The sequence below is a fragment of the Prenolepis imparis genome, unplaced genomic scaffold, assembly GCF_030444845.1.
Source record: "Prenolepis imparis isolate NDT839.2.m4 unplaced genomic scaffold, iyPreImpa1.0 SCAF_197, whole genome shotgun sequence".
NCBI classification, from domain to species: Eukaryota; Metazoa; Arthropoda; class Insecta; order Hymenoptera; family Formicidae; genus Prenolepis; species Prenolepis imparis.
The window spans coordinates 50446-69366 of NW_028141355.1; the positions used below are offsets into that span (position 1 = coordinate 50446).

The following is an 18921-nucleotide window of genomic DNA, read 5'->3' on the forward strand; positions in this document are numbered from 1 at the left end:
AATGTTGATTTTTTCATTTAGAAATCCATTGAACTCTACGAATGCTCTTGGCTCGCTCATAATTTTTCCTAGAGATTTTAAGATGGTACATATTTATATGTATGTTGAGGTTGATTATCTCGGTAAATTAAAAAAAACAAAAAATAGTTTAACGTGCAACGAAAATAAAGAAAGAAGAAAAAAAATTAATGTTTTAAATCAAACAAGAAAAATAATGAAATTGATAGTGTTATCTAAATTTTGCTTTATTTCACATACAGTGTATACATTGTTTCTCTCTTTTCGACAGAATGCATTTTATATTATCCTTGTTATTAGAAAATGGTTTAATATTTTTTTAAATTTAATTTTAACTCTCTCTTGAATTTACATTTTGCTTACAACTTGTAAATTTTTTGTTAATTTTTTATTAACGTTCTATATATTCATTGCATCTTACCAATAGATTCTGGGTTCATGGACATATTTGCAAATGTAACTTCATCGACTTCATCGACTTCATTTCTTATAGTCACGCTATCAGAATAATTCTGATCCGGCTGGAGATTTTGTAAAATGAGATGATTGTTGTTTTCGGGCATTGGAATATCCTTAATGTATGTATGTATGTATGTATGTATGTCTTTATTCGACGTCCCCTAAGGGTTTGCCTAGGAGCTTTAGGGTAGCTCCAACCCATTACAATCTCCCTTCTTCCTTCCTCCTATACAATTTCCTTCATTACAATACAATATCCATCCATATTTTAACTATCTCACACTCGTTCCTCCCTTCTTCGTTCTCTTCCTTCTCCCTTGTCTCCTATTCCTCCTTTTCAACTTCCCATCTCTTTTTGTCCTTTCACCCTCGGCCTGTCTTGTCTCCTCTCCTGCGTCCTTTCCTTTCCCTCCTTCCATTGCATCCCTCATCTAAACAAAAACTTCTTCGGACAAACACACACATAAATACATCATTCCCCTGTATCCTGTCCTTAGGCGACCTTACAATCATTCTACTCCACCCTTCCCTATCCCCCTTTCTCACACTCTTTCCTCCCTTCTTCGTTCTCTTCCTTCTCCCTTGTCTCCTATTCCTCCTTTTCAACTTCCCATCTCTTTTTGTCCTTTCACCCTCGGCCTGTCTTGTCCCCTCTCCTGCGTCCCTTCCTTTCCCTCCTTCCATTGCATCTCTCATCTAAACAGAAATTTCTTCGGACAAACACACACATAAATACATCATTCCCCTGTATCCTGGCCTTAGGCGACCTTACAATCATTCTACTCCAGCCTTCCCTACCCCCCTTTCCCGTCTTCCTTCCCTTTTCCCCCTTCATTTTCCCATGCCCTCTTACCCTTAAAACCTCCCCCCTTTCATCTCTTCTCCCTTTTAATCTTCTGCTTCCTCCGATTCCGCTCTTACGCCTCTACCTCCGTTTTGTCCTCTCTCTCTCCCCTCTTCTTCCACTCTCCTCTTCCCTCCGCTGCACTGCTTCATCTCGGTCATCTTCCGTCCGCTCTCTTCCAATTCTTCCTCTGTCTTCTTCTTCTCTCCCCCCCTTCTGTCCTCTTCTCACATTTCTCTTCTTCTATCCGTTCTCCTCTTACCGCTTCACTCCACCTCCTGTCTTCTCCGCTCTCCGACTCATTCTTTTTACACTCCTTCCTCTCTTTCTTTCTTTCCTCTTCCAGTCTCTCATCCCCTTCCACGTTCTTCCTCCATAACCTCTCCATCATCTCCAGTCTCTCTAGCCTTTTCTCCACTCTTCTTCTCCTTTCCTCCTCCTCAGTCTCTCTCTCCGACTTCCTCTCCATCACCTTCAGCATCTTTTCCATTATCACTCTCATCTCCTTTATCTCTCTCACTCTTTCATCCATTCCATCTTCCGCTTCCTCCGCTCTCCCCCTTCACCGGCATATCTCCTCCTCTCTGCCTTTTGCTCACACACCCTTCTCCTTTCGCCACCTCTTCCCTCCGCTGCACTGCCTCATTCCTGCCATCTTCCATCCGCTCTCTTCCAAATCTTCTCCCGTCCTCTCCCGCTCTTCCCTTTCTTTCTTCCATTCTTTCCTCACCTTCCTCCTCTTTCCTCCGCTCTCCTTTTACCACATCGCACCACCTCCTGTCCTCTCCGCTCTCCGACTCTTTCTCTTTGCACTCCTTCCTCTCTTTTCTCCTTTCCTCTTCCATTCTCTCCTCCCCTTGCATGCTCATCCTCCATAACCTCTCACTCGCCTCCATTCTCTCTAACCTTTTCTCCACTCCTCTTTTCCTTTCCTCCTCCGCATTCTCCCTCTCCGTATTCCTCTCCATCATCTTCAACATCTTCTCCATAATCCTCCTCATCTCCTTTATCTCTCTCACTCCGTCTTTTATCCACTCCATCTTCCGTTACCACTCTATCCAACCAACTCCGTATGAAAGCTGCCACCGATCTGTACCACACTCTCTCTTCCTCTTGCCTTTCTCTACTTCTGTACTTCTACACCCACGTGCCACTTTTCCAACCATCTGTTTCCGCTCTCTCTGCCGCTATCACGGCGCCCTCGATCCTGCACGTGTCTCTCCTCGCTACATCCAGCGCCCTCTCTGACAACGCCTCTTCTCCGTACTACCGCACTCTGCCTTATCCTCCTTTTACCGACGCCTCTCCTTTTCCTCCACGTCATCGTTCTTCATCCCGTGCTTATCTTTCCTTCTTTTCCACACTCCAGTTATTCATCCGCCAGTGCTCCTCCACCGTTCCATCCTCTTCTTTCTCTTCGCGGCCACTCACTCCATTGCTCCCAAGCCATCTCCTCCTCACCCATTTTCCGCCTCACCCTCTCTATACCGCCTCCACTTCTCACCCAAACTCGGAGCACCGACCGTCGCCTGTCACTACTCCGACGGCCATCTTCCTGGAATATCCTTAATAAAATATAACATATAAAAAAAATAAGTTAGACAGCTAGGCCAGAAATTTCACGGTATCATTAATGATAAATAAAATAGTATATATAAAAATATATATAAATAAGATTATCATAAAAAATAACATCGTATGTCAAAATAAATAAAATAAGTATAAAATTTCTTGTTTTGTAATAATTTTAGCTTGATATTTTATAATTCCATTCCTAATTTATAATGTGTTAAATATTATGTAATTTTATTTCTAAAATATTTATTCTTATTATTTTTCATTATATTTTCTTGCGAAATATCAAACATGATTCTTATATTAAAAAGAAACTCACGCAGAATAGGCAGAATAAGGATTATTTAATAAGAAATCATAATTGTTTCTTTATTAATAAATGTTATATGAAAATGTTACTCTCTTCGATTCTTGAAGCGATTTTGCTGATAGTTATAGTTCATGATTTAGTTTTTTTGCGATTGTTAGTTAACTTTTTAAAATAAGCGAGTTTACTTTGTAATAATCCGTATGTTTTAATTAAAATTTCAATAATAACGTTTGTATTTCAAGAATAAAAATGTTTAAAATATTCTCATTTATGTGTATGTGCACTGTAAAAAAAATTTGGTTGAAAAAAGGAAAATATGTTTCATCCAACTAAAATCCTTACTACAATACGATCGACTAAATATTTCTAGAATGAGACAAAATAATTTGTTACCATTGTGAACAAAACACTATTTAAATCAACAAAATTGAGAGTTTAGTCAAAACATAATTAGATACTATAATATAATATTTTTTTGGTTTGCGAACTTGTTCGTGTTGAAGGAAGAAAATTTTTTTTGTCTCAGAAAAAATTTGGTTCCAATCAACAAAACCACTTTGTATTTAAACGAAAAATTATTTGAAACAACAATATATATAATTCGATCAATGCAAATTTAATTCTATTTATTAAAATGTAGTTCATATTTCATATTCGAAAATATAAAGCTAACTAAAATTTTGTTCCTGGAACTAAACATATGAAGTCTGAATCGAAAGATAAAATGGAGATAACAAAATATATATTTGATATAAACGAAAGCTTTGTTGAATGACTGTAATACACAGTTCGTATATTTATTGATGTATTTATTAATTTAACGAACAATTTTGATGGTTGATGCATTGGTACATTTTGTCGTTTAATAGTAAATTTTTTTTAGATCAAACTGAGATTTATTTCGTTGATAGAAACAATTTGTTGAAAAAATCCTATATTTAGTTAAAGCAACTAAATTTTTTATTGCAGGAATCGAATATATAAAGCGTCCACTAAAATATAAAGTAAAAGTAACTAAATATCTGCTCAGTATAAATAATTAGCTCATTAAACGAATAAAATATTCAATCAGTGTATCCATTAATTACGATTAACGAACAAAATTTTGGATTGATTTAAATAAGACTGTTGTTCAATTAACAAAGATTTAATTTATTAAAATAAAAAATTTGTCAAAAGAACATAATATTTAGATCAAACAATTCAATTTTTATTCTTTTCAACAATTTACTTAGTTTATTCAATTAATTTAACAGATGTTTTATATATATCGTATGGTTAAAGAAACTTACAATATCGTAGGATAATAGAATGATTTTGTTGAAGTAATATTAACTATGTGTTAGAATTTTAAATGGACTATACCTTCTTTAATGCAACTAAATAATTTTTGAATCAACCATTACATCAACCAACTATACAAAATTTGTCCGTACAACCAAATTTTTTTACAGTGTGTGATTATAGAAACTATATAAATTTTTGTACTTAAGATTTTGTCGAAATTCTTTTTAATCTTTTCACACAAATAAATTCTAGAAAACAGGATACCATAAACTTACGATTGACATTACCACGATATATAAGAATATGTGCATATTCTACGTACAACTATTTAAATGGATATCAATATTCATATGGCTATATAAATAGATATACTATGAATGTTATATATATATATATATATATATATATATATATACATCTATAAATTCTTACAAGTTAGAATGGAATAGATTGCTGTTACGTATATTGTTTATTTAACTATTGGCTCTATAAAGTTAATTAATACAATTTGAATTTTATTATACCAATATAGTCGACATTCCTTTATATGTATATGACACAAATGCAACCATCCTTGACACATCAAAATGACGCGAACTCTGAATTAATTTAGTTAAATAAAAATTAATTTACAAAAGTCTTATTATATTATTAAATAATTATAAATATTTAATAAAGTAAATAAAATCTTTTTGCAAATTAATGAAAAATCACATAAAACTCAATTCAAGGGTCATATATACGTATGTATGTATGTATGTATGCATCAAAATAGTGAAAATTTAACAGAAAATCTCATTAATATTAATAATTATTATTCTTAAAAATAGCAATAGAAACACAAACATAATACAGTGAAATTTTAATATTTCGTTATAATTAAGTTTAACTTTGTAGTATATTATACATCCTTTATAAACAAAATATAATTTTCAAGCTTTATACATCCTTTCTCATTGCATTATACTTTTTAGCTTTATGTATAGTTTTATTTTATTATACAGTATGTAATATTATTATATTACACGTTTTAGTTACTCAAATAAACTGCACTATTACTTGTAATAACATTTAATTGTTTTTTAATGAAGCGAAAAAAATCTCTTACCTGCGTGAAAAGGTTGTCCGAAACGGTATGATTCTTTGTCAAAATTGCGATAGCTACTTTCACCAGCATTAAACTTTTCAATAAAACGCATAATCTCATCTTAAACATAATAATATTTTCCTTTGGTGAATGTTGGCGTTCAATTTTTAATCACCAGTATTGTATTTTTTCTTATTCTATGGATGATTCAGATTTGATCTAATCGACTCGATACTTTATTATGTGCTGGATGAATTCTTTAGAATCTAGTTTGCGAATCGCGTTATTGTCTTCCAATATTACATTTTAATATATCTTTTTATGATTAATCACAATATTCTAGTAAATAGTAATTTTTATAATTTTTCAATGGGAACCAATAACAAAAATAAATACGAAGCGACATGTATTCACTTGATTCTATCGAAAATAATAATATATCTTTGTTGTAATTTCTTTTAATATTTCGTAAAATGATAATCAATAAAAATATAATCGAACAATTTATAAGCAATCCGAAAATTATAGAATTATAAATTTTCTGTCACTTTCACCGCTATTCAAGCATAAAATATTATCCACGTTGATATTTGTCATATTTTCTGTTTCACTAAAATATAGAAAATTATGATAACTTTTTTTATGCATATTATATACTACGCATGCTTTTAGGATCCACTATATGTGCATATTATTGTGTGACGTTTATATGACAGTATTTGAATCAAATGACGCGCAACGTTGTCTTTTCTCGTGGCAATCACAATCGTAACTGACTTCGCAGACTAGACTGATCTGATCATGCTTTATTTGCTGCGCTTTGTTTATGATTCATTTCTCTCTGCATGATCGACGATACTCACAATCAGTGTTACTCCAACAGTTACTTATTATAACACAGAGAATTTTTTCTTATAATTTACGTTGAAAATCATGGTAATCGTGAGACAATATGGTATGGAAAGAATTTGAAAAATATGCTTGATTAATTTTACTTTACTATTAGTAAAATTAATTAAACATATTTTATATTTTAATGTAATAGATATTATTATTTTATATTGTGATAAATATTAATCAGAGAAAATATAATATAATTATTCGTGGAAACTGTTCACAGAGAGTTTTAATTTTTTAATTGCACTGCTTTACATTTAAAATAAAAAAATTTTTATATTTACAATCTTCGTGAAAAAAGTAAAAGAAATGCATAATGTATACCCTATTTAAAATTATATACAGCCTCACATATATCATAGTCATAGACCATTCTTTAAAGGAAACAGTAATTCATTAAGTGATTTTTTAATACATGCAAATGATCATAAGATGCTCTTAATTAATGGTCAAATGTTTAAATTAAAAATGCGGACAAATATTGTCCCAAAGTATAATTAATGCAATAAATAATTGGCAAGTTGAGTTTACTTGTAGGTATTCTATTCATGTCGATCTATAGTAGCTTTATTCTCTAAATAGGATTGCAAGATAAATTAATTTATGCAAATATATACTATTAAGAAGTAAGTTTACTACATCGAAAACATAAAAATAATATCTATATTATTCATAATAAATCTAGGAATTTTTACACTCCAAGAAAGCAAGTATATTAAAATACTTTATAATTATAATTTAATATTTTATAATTATATAATTTATAAATAATATAATTAATTAATAATAATTATAAATAATATATTATTTGTTTTTTTATTCTATCGTTTTTATCGATCACTCATAGTCGAGAGTCTCGTAAAAATCGATCGAGTACAAGAGAAGAAAATTATTATGTTAGAAACATTAAAAATATTATGTGCTTTACTAAAAGTATTGATGCTACTTTAACAATTTTATAGAAAATGAAGACTCATTAATATTAAAAATCTTTATTTTTAAATATAAAAGTTTCAAAAACATATTTGGGCTACGTTTTAATATATGTATACGGCCACATTAATAATTATAAATGCATAATTTTATACTACATAACATCTATTTATAAATGTGGCAATTTTAAATGTAATATTAACAAACTTTATACATACATCTTTTTTTTGTATCAAGTTTTTTGCTTATGCAGTTTTTATTTAAGTAAATTTTTTTTAACGTCTGTTTTGTACAGTTTTACAGTTATACATGTAAATTAACACATTTGTAAAAACATTTAATTTTCTTTAATTTCAATATCTTTTACTTGAATAAAGTTTAGATCCGAACACAGTGGAATGGCTTTCTGGAAGCTGACCGGAGCTGCAATATATCTTGGATCCTTCGAGAAGTACGTGACTGCTTATTAATATTAGTACTTTTAGTTATATATATTATACGAGGGCAGTTCGATAAGTCAGTGACTTTTACAAGATATACCACTCAAATTGCAATCTAATTTTATTTCTGATATTTACCATCTTATTTAAGTATACACACCAAGTTTCAAGTAGATCTGTCAAATTGAAATTTTTTGACAGCCTTCTAAAGCGGATAAGTTTGTGTTTTTTGCTAAAATGGAAAAAAGTGAATTTCGTGTGCTAATAAAACATTACTTTTTGCGTGGAAAAACCATTAAGGAAACTGACGAAAAGCTAAAAAAGTATTATGGGGACTCTGCTCCGTCGCATGGAATGGTTCACAAGTGGTTCACTGAATTTCGTTGTGGTCGTACAAGCACGAATGATGCTGAGCGCCCGGGACGTCCGAATGAGGTCAAGCAAAATTTGTGCCCTGTGCACAATTAGTTAATTCCAACGAAAAATTAATTTTCGTTGGAATCGACGCACCGACATCCGCGTACGGCTCGAATAGCCTATCTATTGCCGATTTATATTTGATTATACATATATATTTTGATTTATTTTCAATAATTCAACGATAAAAAATAAAGTGCATATGTATGTCTCATAAAAATTAATGTATTACTATTTCTTTAAAAAGTTGATTTATATATCCGAAAAAATTGTATTCTCATCTTAAGTATATGCCACTTATCTTTATAATATCTTCCAATAAAATAGCCGCCAAAAGGATCCTCTTAATTTAGGAGGAAAATTCCCTAAAGGGATATTCTTAAAATGCTAGAATATATCCTTAATGAGATATTTTTTTATCCGTGTATTATTAAAATTATTAATCGATATAACAAAAAACAGTCTTACAAATGGACATTTGTTACTTATTAGCCAAGGAGTCTCGTTAGTGTGATTTGCTCACGTTTGATTTTAGCCAGCATAAATTTATTTGGATTATATTGCAACGCAGGACTGTATAGCGTATTGAGCTGAACGTTTCCGATAGGTATCTCATGTAGAATAGTAGTAGTAGTAGTAAGCAAAACTTGCTCGTTACCTTCTTTGCGTTGTCGATATACTATTATAAAGTTAAAATATATTTAAATAATATTATGCATTGCAAATTTTAAATTTTGCTCTTTTAACTAGTAAGTTAGCTTTTTTTAGAAAATCTCTCTACTTACTACATTAATCATAATTTTTAATTAAAAAAATGTGTATAAAATACTTACAACAATAAGTAAGATAGCAGATTACAATAACGAAAGCAGCAAGGCTTAACGTCAGTGTTAGATTATATTGCGTAGCTCAAATTATGGAATCATCACCTTTGTTACATAAAAATATAGTTATAATTTATTTGTCTTATTTTAATATTTTTAGTTATAATTTTATCATTAAAAATATTTAATTCTTAAAATTCTGTAATTCATTTATATGTATGTAAAATAAACAGATATTTTCAATGTGTATCTTTACACTATGTGTACTTTTACTTATATGTATGTCGTTTTTTAGATCCGTAGAAAGCAGACTAATTAAGAAAATGGAAGAATATTATTGCAAAGAAAAATGCTGATAAGCCTGAATAATTATTTTATGCGTAATCAGCATGCAATAATATTGATTGTTTCGGGGCCCTGTGGCCTCCACGCGATTAATCTCCGGCGTTTGTCTCGGGATCGGGCGTGGTCGAGAAAAGACGTATTTCTTTCTCTGATTTATTATAATTTGTTTATTTGACGCCTTGTACGTCAGTAGAATACAACACTCGGTACGATTAATACACAGACGACGATGACGAACTTCGCTCGTATAATTGGAATCGCGAGGGACAACGATGTTAACGCGTCGGACGTCGGGAGAGAGAGAGAGACGGAAGTCGTGGTAACGGCGTGATCCCCGCATCGCCGCCGCGCGGCGTGCGGAAACGGATCGGGATTGGCGGAGACACTGTCCGCCGATAGCGCTCAGGAGATCCCAGGCGAAATAGCGCGCGGGCAATATGAATTATTATACAACGCCGCCCCCCTTGAAAGGACGCGCTTTCAAAATACAAGAAAGATCGTCGCATCACAACGTATTTGCTTAAAACAATACATAAATAATTAACGCATTGGAGCAGTACAAAAGAAACTTGAATTAGATTCGAAGCCGCTCGCAACGGTTAACAATGACGAGGATATAATTTTCGAAATTAAATTAATCTTTGGTTAATGGCAGCGATTTCTTGCTATCTACTCGAACAACAAAGTAAACTTAATTTATATTTACACGTCTATCGATAATATTGCCAGTTTCGACAAAGGTCTTGTCAATGACCCTTTCGCTGTACGGACAGTCGCGGCGCGCGTGATGCCATCGGAACCGGTGTGCACTTCCTGCACGCGGCCTAGGAGCCACTGTAAAGGAGCCAAGCCCTGTTGTTGAATGAGCACCAGTTGTTCTGGTTTCAACTGCATGCCTTTGTTGACTCTCCATTTGGTTCGTTCTTGCAAGGAGTGGAGATATTCATTATTCCACCTTCGCCAAAAGTGCTGCCGTATTTGCTCCACTCTCTGCCAGCGCGTCAATCGATTCTGTTGACGTCATGCACATCGTGGCACGGAAAGCTGTTGAGTGCGGTACCGATTAAGAAATGGCCTGGACTGAGATACGCCAAATCGTTCGGATCGGAACTCAGTTGTGTGAGCGGCCGAGAATTTAAAATTGCTTCTACTTCGCACAACACTGTCGACATTTCCTCGAATGTCAAGTGTGCCTTGCCAATGATTCGCATATGGTGCTTGGCTGACTTTACAGCGGCCTCCCATAGACCACCAAAGTGTGGCGCGTTAGGAGGCATGAAACTCCATGTCGTTTGTTGCTCGCGAAGGAATTGTTGTACATCGCTCTGCGTTTGATTATTGTTCATGAATTCGTAGAACTCTTTGAGTTGCTTGTACGCCCCGACGAACGCGGTACCATTATCGGAGTACATACAAGAGGGCTTGCCTCTTCGGGAGATAAAACGCCGCAACGCTGCAATAAAACTCTCGGAAGTTAGATCGCTTACTAGCTCGATATGAACGCCTTTCGTCGCGAAACATACAAAGATAGAAATATACGCTTTATGGTTGCGGGCGTTGCGTCGCTTGCCCTCTCTTAAAACTATCGGGCCAGCGTAGTCCACGCCACAGTGCGAGAATGGCTTTGAAATGGTAACGCGGCTAGTAGGTAATGAACCCATTAAAGCTTCCGAATGGATCGGCTTGGCCTTAAAACATGTTACACAATCTCGGACAATTTTTCGCGCGGCGGAACGAAGAGATAGGGGCCAAAACCGCTGTCTGACGGCGGCCATAGTGGCCTGTGTTCCTGCGTGTAAGTTACGCACGTGCTCCTGTTTTACTATGCGTTTTGTTAATTCATGCTCACGCGGTAGCAGTATAGGATGACACGCGTCGAATTGCAAACTGGAATTTTTTAATCTACCCCCTACACGCAGTAGTCCTTTCTTGTCTATGAAAGGAGATAGAGAAAGTAATTTACTAGAAGCGCCGATGGCTCTGTCCTTGTTTAATTGTTTGTATTCGTTAGGGAATGCGATCTTCTGCACCGTTCTACACGCGACCTCGAGGGCGTAGGATATCTCGATGTGTGAGACGAATTCTGTCGGTGCACTCGGTTGATGTATCTTGCGCAATCGGAGACAATACGCTATGATGCGGCATACCTTGCTCAGGCTGGAATGTCTTTTTAATAACTCGTTGATGATAGAACAGTCGGACATGAGGACGCTGCTGTTCTTCGCTCTTCAGGGACCTCGTCCCCCAGACGGGTGAAGTCTCCACTTGGCCAGCGATCTTTGTGGAATTGTAGAAATGTGGGGCCGTGCCACCACAAGCTTGCGTCTACCAGCTCGCGTGGGTAGTGTCCGCGCGACAAGATGTCGGCAGGGTTATCCGCTGAGGCAATGTGCCGCCAATCCTTGATTTCGGTTAAGCGTTGTATCTCTCCTATCCGGTTGGCCACAAATACCTCCCACCTCCTGGAGGACGAGCTTATCCAATTTAGTGTGATCGTGGAGTCTGACCACAGAAAGATTTCCATATTAGACAGATTAAATGATGCGCGAACCTTATCTAGTAAACGCGATAACAACAACGCCGCAGATAATTCTAACCTCGGTAACGATATCGCTTTCAACGGTGCAACGCGAGATTTTGAACATAACAGTTCGGTGCGATATTGATTCTCGCCGAGTTTTGTTCGTACGTACAGACAGGCTCCGTATGTTTGCTGGCTGGCGTCGGCGAACCCGTGTATTTCCACGTGTTGTGGATTCGTGGCGAATTTCACGCACCGTGGTACTTGCAATTGTTTTAGCTCGGCTAACTGTTGTTCAAATTTTGACCAACGCGTGTGGATGTCTTGCGGAACAGATTCATCCCAATGGCTTCCTGCTTGCCACAGTTCTTGCAGGATGAGTTTCGCGGTGACGATGATGAGACCGAGGAGTCCGAGAGGGTCGAATAGCCTAGCGACAATATCGTGCGTTTGGAAATGATGTCGCAATCTTCGCAAATGTCGTGTGAAATTAGGAAAGTATCCTCGATTTGATCCCATTTTATTCCTAAGACGCGAGAGGTTGCGTCATTGCTGATTGTGACCGGCCTTTGACCTTGATTCGTGCTGTCCTTTATTAATGCCGGGCAATTTGAAGCCCACTTGCTGAGCTCGAAAGCTCCTAGTCGCAAAAGTTGAATTATTTCCTCTCGAATTAGCTTGGCTTCGTGGAATGCATCTGGCCCTGTCAGCAGATCGTCGACGTAGAAGTCTCGCTTGATGATCTTCGATCCCATCGGGTATTCAGCCTCGTGTTGTTCTGCTAAATGCTTGAGGCACCTCGTTGCCAGGTATGAGGCAGAAGCGGTACCGTAGGTGACGGTGAGCAGTTCATACGTCTTGATGTCAGAGCTTGTGTCGCCTCGCCACAGGATTCGCTGAAGTGACGTCTGCGAAGTGTCCACCAGAATTTGCCGGTACATTTTGATTATATCGGCGATGAAAACGTACCGGAGGGTTCGGAAGCGCATTAAAATGAGCATCAAATCCTGCTGAACGACAGGCCCCACCATGAGCGCGTTATTTAGAGACACTCCTATGCTCGTCTTACAGGAAGCATCGAATACCATCCGTAGTTTCGATGACTGCTCTGAGGTCTTAAACACACAATGATGTGGTAAATAAACGGACTCCCCCTCGTTGGGTTGCGGAGATATCATCTTCATGTGGCCGTATTCATCGATGAATTGCTCGTAGAAGGGTTTCAACGTTGGCTCGCGTTTGAAACGCCTCTCGAGCGACTGTAATCGCTTTCGCGCGATTCCCTCGGAATCTCCGAGCTTGGCGATGGTTTGTTCTTTGACTGGAAGTTTTACTATGTACCTGCCGCCAGGAGCTTGAGATACGTTTTCCAGGAAATGTTTTTCGCAGCGTGCCTCTTCGATGGTGTAGTTGACTGACTGGTTGGCAACGTCCTCTTGTCGCCAAAATCTGTCTAACTGCTCGTGCAGCTGCGTGTTGGTCGCTGTTGCGTGGAAGGATTTAATTCCTTGGACTGGCCTTGGCGGGTTACCCAATCGACCCGCTAGTATCCATCCCAGCCGGGTCTTCTGCAAGGTCGGGTGTGTCGGTGATGCTTTGATCTGTCCCACGCATATCAAGTCCCAAAATAAGTCTGCGCCGATAAGAGCGTTGACGTCAGCGGACACATGGAATTGCGGATCGGCGAGCTGTAAATTGCGTGGAAGATCAAAATCGGTTCGATTGATAGTGAAGGAAGGAAGTCTACCCGTGACCTGGTCAGTGACGATGCATTCTATATCGAAGGAGAATGCGTTAGTGCGTGATTGCATCCTCAAACGAGCGGTTTGCGTAGATTTAGTAGTCGCGCCGTTTATGCCGGTGATAGATATGTTTACGGAGCGTGACTTGATGCTGAGCATGGACAGGAAATTCTTCGATACAAAATTCGCCTGTGAGCCGCAATCTAGTAATACGCGGCATGGCACTAATGAGCTCTTGTTATCATATACGTGCACGACAGCCGTTGAAAGCATGGCATACTTGCCGTCGAAAGAACGCGATAGGTGCATGACCAGCGCAGTCGGTGATGCCGTTGAGCTTGATTTTTCAGACGCTTCTTGATTGGAATCCGTCGTTTCGTTGGAAGCGGTCGCGTGCAGCAACGTGTTGTGTTTGGCCTTGCATGCCCTGCACGCGCCCGATGTACATTTATTTGCCGTATGCGACGTAGATCGTAAACAGTTGAGGCAAATTTTTAACTTGTGAATTTCGGTGTTTCTACGCGAAATAGTAAGGTCTAGAAACTCTTTACAGTGATCGAATGATTACCCTTGCAATAACTGCATTTGAATTTTAATGTCGCGGCACACGCAGCCTGGCGTTTTCCGTTAACAAAAGCACGAGCGTTTGTACCTTTCGTAGACATAACATTAGCCTTACCGGTAGCCTCGAGAACTTGACATCGATGCGCGATAAAATCAACTAGCCTTTTGAAGGTCGGGATATCGGATCCCGTCAATGACGTTTGCCATTCTCGCAATGTGAACGCATCGAGTTTCGAACTTAAAATGTACACGAGTAAATCATTCCAATGCTCGGTCGGACGATTTAACGCACGAAGAGCATGTATGTGTTTGGACGCGCCATCCGCAATTTGTCGCAGCTCGATAACATTTTCTTTATGCATGGAGGGTAACTCCATTATCGCTTTAACGTCGGTATGTATGATGACTCGTTTATTGTCATAACGTTCCTTGAGCATATTCCACGCGATCTGGTAATTGGCATCCGATATTTCCAATGAACTGATAATATCGCTCGCATCCCCGGTAAGCGAGGATCGCAAATATTGCAATTTCTGAACGTTGTTTAACGATGCATTAGAATGAATGATCGAGTTGAACGCGTCGTAGAAAGGAAACCAATCATCGTACTTTCCGCTGAACGTCGGAAGGCTCAACTTGGGGAGCCGCACGTGCGTAGCGGTTTCTCGAGTTCCCGAGGCGCTCGACGTCGACGGCGAGGGTGTCATGACGTCGCGCGAAGTGGCGCGTGGCGGATCTAGCAACTCTCGAATTCTAGCCGACAGATTGTAAAAAACTTCCTCGAAACCCACGCGATCGTTATTCTCGGTATCATCGATCATCTCTAATTGCGATTGTACTACATTGTATTCAGGTATACAGACGTATTCCGACCAGTATTGTTCTAATTTCGACCGGCGTTCCGCGAGCTGAGCCGTTACCGACGGCGTGACGGGCCCGATTTTATCAACATACGTGCTGATACGTGTGCACGATCCTTTAATGATGGCGCGCTGTTTCCTTAACGCGACCGGATCCCCTTCGGAGAACATCTTGAAAATGGCGGCGCGAAATTGGCGGGACGCGAGAAAGCACGGATTGATACGGCGTACTCGTTAACAATACCTGAGAATGCGCGATATCGATAGTTTAACCTCGATGACCTTGGATCGTTGACCTCTTGCGCGGCTGGGCAGGAAGGCGGCGACGCTCGGCTCGAGTCCCCCTGGCACGATTGGGCAGGATGGCGGTCTCGGCTCGTGTCCTTCTGGCACGACTGGGCAGGACGTATGAGCCTCCGGTGGCGTAGCTCTCTCTCTCGGCAACGGGGCCTTGTACCTCGTTGTGCCGGCGGCGAGCTTGCAACGTGCGGTCTCGTGGATAATGGCCGTCGTATGCGTATGCCGGCCTGGGTTGTTTGCACGTGGCCGTGCTCTCGTCGTTTCTCACGAACGTACCTGGACGTCTGCGCTGGATCCGGCTCGAAGGACCAATGTTTCGGGGCCCTGTGGCCTCCACGCGATTAATCTCCGGCGTTTGTCTCGGGATCGGGCGTGGTCGAGAAAGACGTATTTCTTTCTTTGATTTATTATAATTTGTTTATTTGACGCCTTGTACGTCAGTAGGTACAACACTCGGTACGATTAATACACAGGCGACGATGACGAACTTCGCGCGTATAATTGGAATCGCGAGGGACGACGATGTTAACGCGTCGGATGTCGGGAGAGAGAGAGAGACGGAAGTCGTGGTAACGGCGTGATCCCCGCATCGCCGCCGCGTGACGTGCGGAAACGGATCGGGATTGGCGGAGACGCTAATAGCGCGCGGGCAATATGAATTATTATACATTGATAGATATTTGTTAAAAACAGAATTTATGAATTTGACTTTTCTTTATATATGTATGCGTATATGATGGGTTGTATGTTCATTAATGTAAAATAGATTATTAATTTCGTATTTACCTGGTGAACCACGTAAGTGCAATAAAAAGCCAATAATCGGATATATTATAATTTCCGTTTTTATATTCAAGTTATTTTGAATAATAAAATTAAAAATTAAAATAAAATTTTACTAAATACTACTAAAACTTCTCGATAAATATAAAGTTGATAATGACTTCCACATCCACATGCACATTTAACATTTAACATTAATTTTTTAACATTAAATCGACATCAGTGAAATTTATCCTAATAATGTTATTGGCTTAGGTAGTTCGCAGTGAACGTGGTACGAAGATCTGAGCTGGCCGCCACAACATATTTTAAATACATCATCATGATCCGCATAAGATCATTGTACACAAAAACTTTGAATTTAACCATCTCTTTTATGAATAAAAATTTTTGCACTGCAAAAGACCGATGTTAAACAGTAAATTGTGAAATATCTGTTTTGCGCCGTAGCGCTCTTATAGATATTTATTAAAATTCAAAAAATGTATATATGCATAACACAAATAAAAATACCGAGATAATATTTATCGATCCTTTTCATTTCATATAAGTCGATGATACCTAACGTCGTTTATGTGTGATAAAAATAATAATTCGTCATCTACATGTTGTCGACTTTATATTTATAAAATTGCTTAAATTCAATCAAGTTTTCGTTTTCTCTTATTGTTATCAAAATAGTCGTGAATTGTCTTTGCCTCTTCCCTCAAAGATCTACACAAACAAGCTTGAATAATACATATTTCAATTATTAAGATTTTTAATTATTAGAAAAAGAGAGAAATATGAAAAAATGTGGATAATATAAAAAAATAATATAATAATTATATAAATAAATAATATAATAATTATATATATATATATATATATATATATATATACAGAAATATATATAATTATTCAAGAACATTCGTTGTCACAAGACAGATTTTATATTTTCCAGTGTTATACCATTCCGCGTCTCGATTATGACTTATTTCTCAACAATAATATCGCTTCAAAAACGTGAACCTAAATATCGATTACAATGTAAAAGCTTTTTGATACTTTAATCAAACTTTGACATAATAACTGGTAATTTCATCATTTAAACACTTATGTATAATAATTATAGTTATACATACTTATACAAAATTAGAAAATGATAAAATGCATTAATTGCAATTAACAATCAGACAAATTGTCATTATTTTATTTGCATATACAATGTACATCATATTTACATGTCGAAATTTTGCAATATATAAATATATAATATATTGTTATGTCCTGTGGACTCCACGATTCTTTTCTTTCGGAGAATGCAAGGCGATATTTGAAATATTGCAGCTGCACTAATAAACTGTGATCTGAGCGAGAAAAACATACACAGAGATAGTTTAATAATAATAGTAAAAAATCGTTACGCTCTGTGGACTCCACGATTCTTTTCTTTCGGAGAACGCAAGGCGATATTTTAAATATCGCAGACGCACAGATAAACCGACAATCTGACAGGCGAGACAAACATATTCCGAGACAGTTCCATCGTAAAAGTAAAGAGTAAATACAGAACTTGAGAAGCAAACAGATCAACTCATAAAATTCAAACTATAACTCATTATATTCTAAGAAATTAAACTATAGTCGACAGTTCTCTAAACGAAACCAACACTCGGAAACTAATAAAAATTTAGAAGAAAGACTAACAACGATAACCGAACCTAAACAATTCTCGCCTGACAGATGGTCGTTACGCGATATCTGCCTGAGATAAATTCGAGAGGGTAATAAAAATATCAACCTCACTTGACTACAACGAATTCTCCATTGGTCGAAACCTAGAGCTCTAAACAAAAGCCCTAACCAATCGTAGTAATTGTAAAATTAAAAGAGACGCCTCCGGGACCTAAAGGGCGTCATTGAAAAATTTCCTATTCGTCAGGAAATGTTAATAAACCAATGGAGAGGAGGAGCAAGAAGGTTTATATACCCACGATATCCCTCGAGAGATTAGATTTTAATCCGAACTTTCGAGCGCAGTTTGCCGTGTACAAGCTATCCGAGCTCGTATCTAGACTCTTCGGACTTTTATATACTTTCAATTTCGAAATCCGCTTTCAACTAAAATTCCGACGTTCGTTAGAGTGCAAGTGAAAAAACATAGTGGAAGTCCGGAAGACCACACAACCAGACTAGAACCCTGCAGCCATTATTAACAACGCACTCTACTAACAGTAAGTCAAGACACACATATTTAAAGTACAATTTTCACCCCGTATCAAAATAATTCTTGGATTTAAGATAAAGCCATCTTCTTTATCTCCTTTTGCGCAAGTCCTATCATATCCAACCCTAAACCTTCTTCTCCCTCTCTCTTCCGCCCTGAAAATCACTCAGGATTTCCCGTGATAACGGTGAGATCCGTGATTTCACCCATCTCCAAAAATCACTCAGGATTTCCCGTGATAACGGTGAGATCCGTGATTTCACCCATCTCCAAAAATCACTCAGGATTTCCCGTGATAACGGCGAGATCCGTGATTTCATCCATCTCCAAAAATCACTCAGGATTTCCCGTGATAACGGCGAGATCCGTGATTTCACCCGTTCCAAAAATCACTCAGGATCTCCCGTGATAACGGAGAGATTCGTGATACCGTTTCCCATACCTTTCCCCTACTCAACATTATCCAGTCTCTCTCTCTCTAGTACTCTGCGTTGATACCACTGCTT

At 37.6% G+C, this 18921-nt stretch overlaps 3 protein-coding genes across 3 annotated transcripts; all 3 read right to left on the bottom strand.

The window, feature by feature from the left end:
• Positions 1 to 434: 434 nt before the first annotated feature.
• Positions 435 to 6335, bottom strand: LOC145947952 (uncharacterized). Its single transcript, XM_083057713.1, has 2 exons — positions 5602 to 6335; positions 435 to 2886 (listed from the first exon to the last, which is right to left on the bottom strand). The coding sequence occupies exon 2, from the start codon at positions 2359 to 2361 to the stop codon at positions 1846 to 1848; it is 516 nt and encodes a 171-aa protein (XP_082913839.1). The 5' UTR covers positions 2362 to 2886; positions 5602 to 6335; the 3' UTR covers positions 435 to 1845.
• A 4102-nt stretch (positions 6336 to 10437) lies between these two features.
• LOC145947954 (uncharacterized) lies at positions 10438 to 11640 on the bottom strand. The gene has a single exon (XM_083057714.1). The coding sequence runs from the start codon at positions 11638 to 11640 to the stop codon at positions 10438 to 10440; it is 1203 nt and encodes a 400-aa protein (XP_082913840.1).
• A 168-nt stretch (positions 11641 to 11808) lies between these two features.
• LOC145947955 (uncharacterized) lies at positions 11809 to 15294 on the bottom strand. The gene is made up of 4 exons (XM_083057715.1): positions 14352 to 15294; positions 12525 to 14244; positions 12034 to 12426; positions 11809 to 11938 (listed from the first exon to the last, which is right to left on the bottom strand). Exons 1-4 carry the CDS (start codon positions 15292 to 15294, stop codon positions 11809 to 11811), a joined length of 3186 nt encoding a protein of 1061 aa, XP_082913841.1.
• Between the last annotated feature and the right edge of the window lie 3627 nt (positions 15295 to 18921).

What these genes read in the sequence shown, in the direction of transcription:
- LOC145947952 (XM_083057713.1), bottom strand. Translation starts at nt 2,361, where the DNA reads ATGGAGTGGATAAAAGACGGAGTGAGAGAGATAAAGGAGATGAGGAGG.
- LOC145947955 (XM_083057715.1), bottom strand. Translation starts at nt 15,294, where the DNA reads ATGTTCTCCGAAGGGGATCCGGTCGCGTTAAGGAAACAGCGCGCCATC. An exon ending in TAATGTTATGTCTACGAAAG is followed by an intron (nt 14,245 to 14,351) that starts GTACAAACGCTC and finishes ATCACTGTAAAG; the next exon opens with AGTTTCTAGACCTTACTATT. An exon ending in AGCACGAATCAAGGTCAAAG is followed by an intron (nt 12,427 to 12,524) that starts GCCGGTCACAAT and finishes ACATTTGCGAAG; the next exon opens with ATTGCGACATCATTTCCAAA.
- LOC145947954 (XM_083057714.1), bottom strand. Translation starts at nt 11,640, where the DNA reads ATGTCCGACTGTTCTATCATCAACGAGTTATTAAAAAGACATTCCAGC.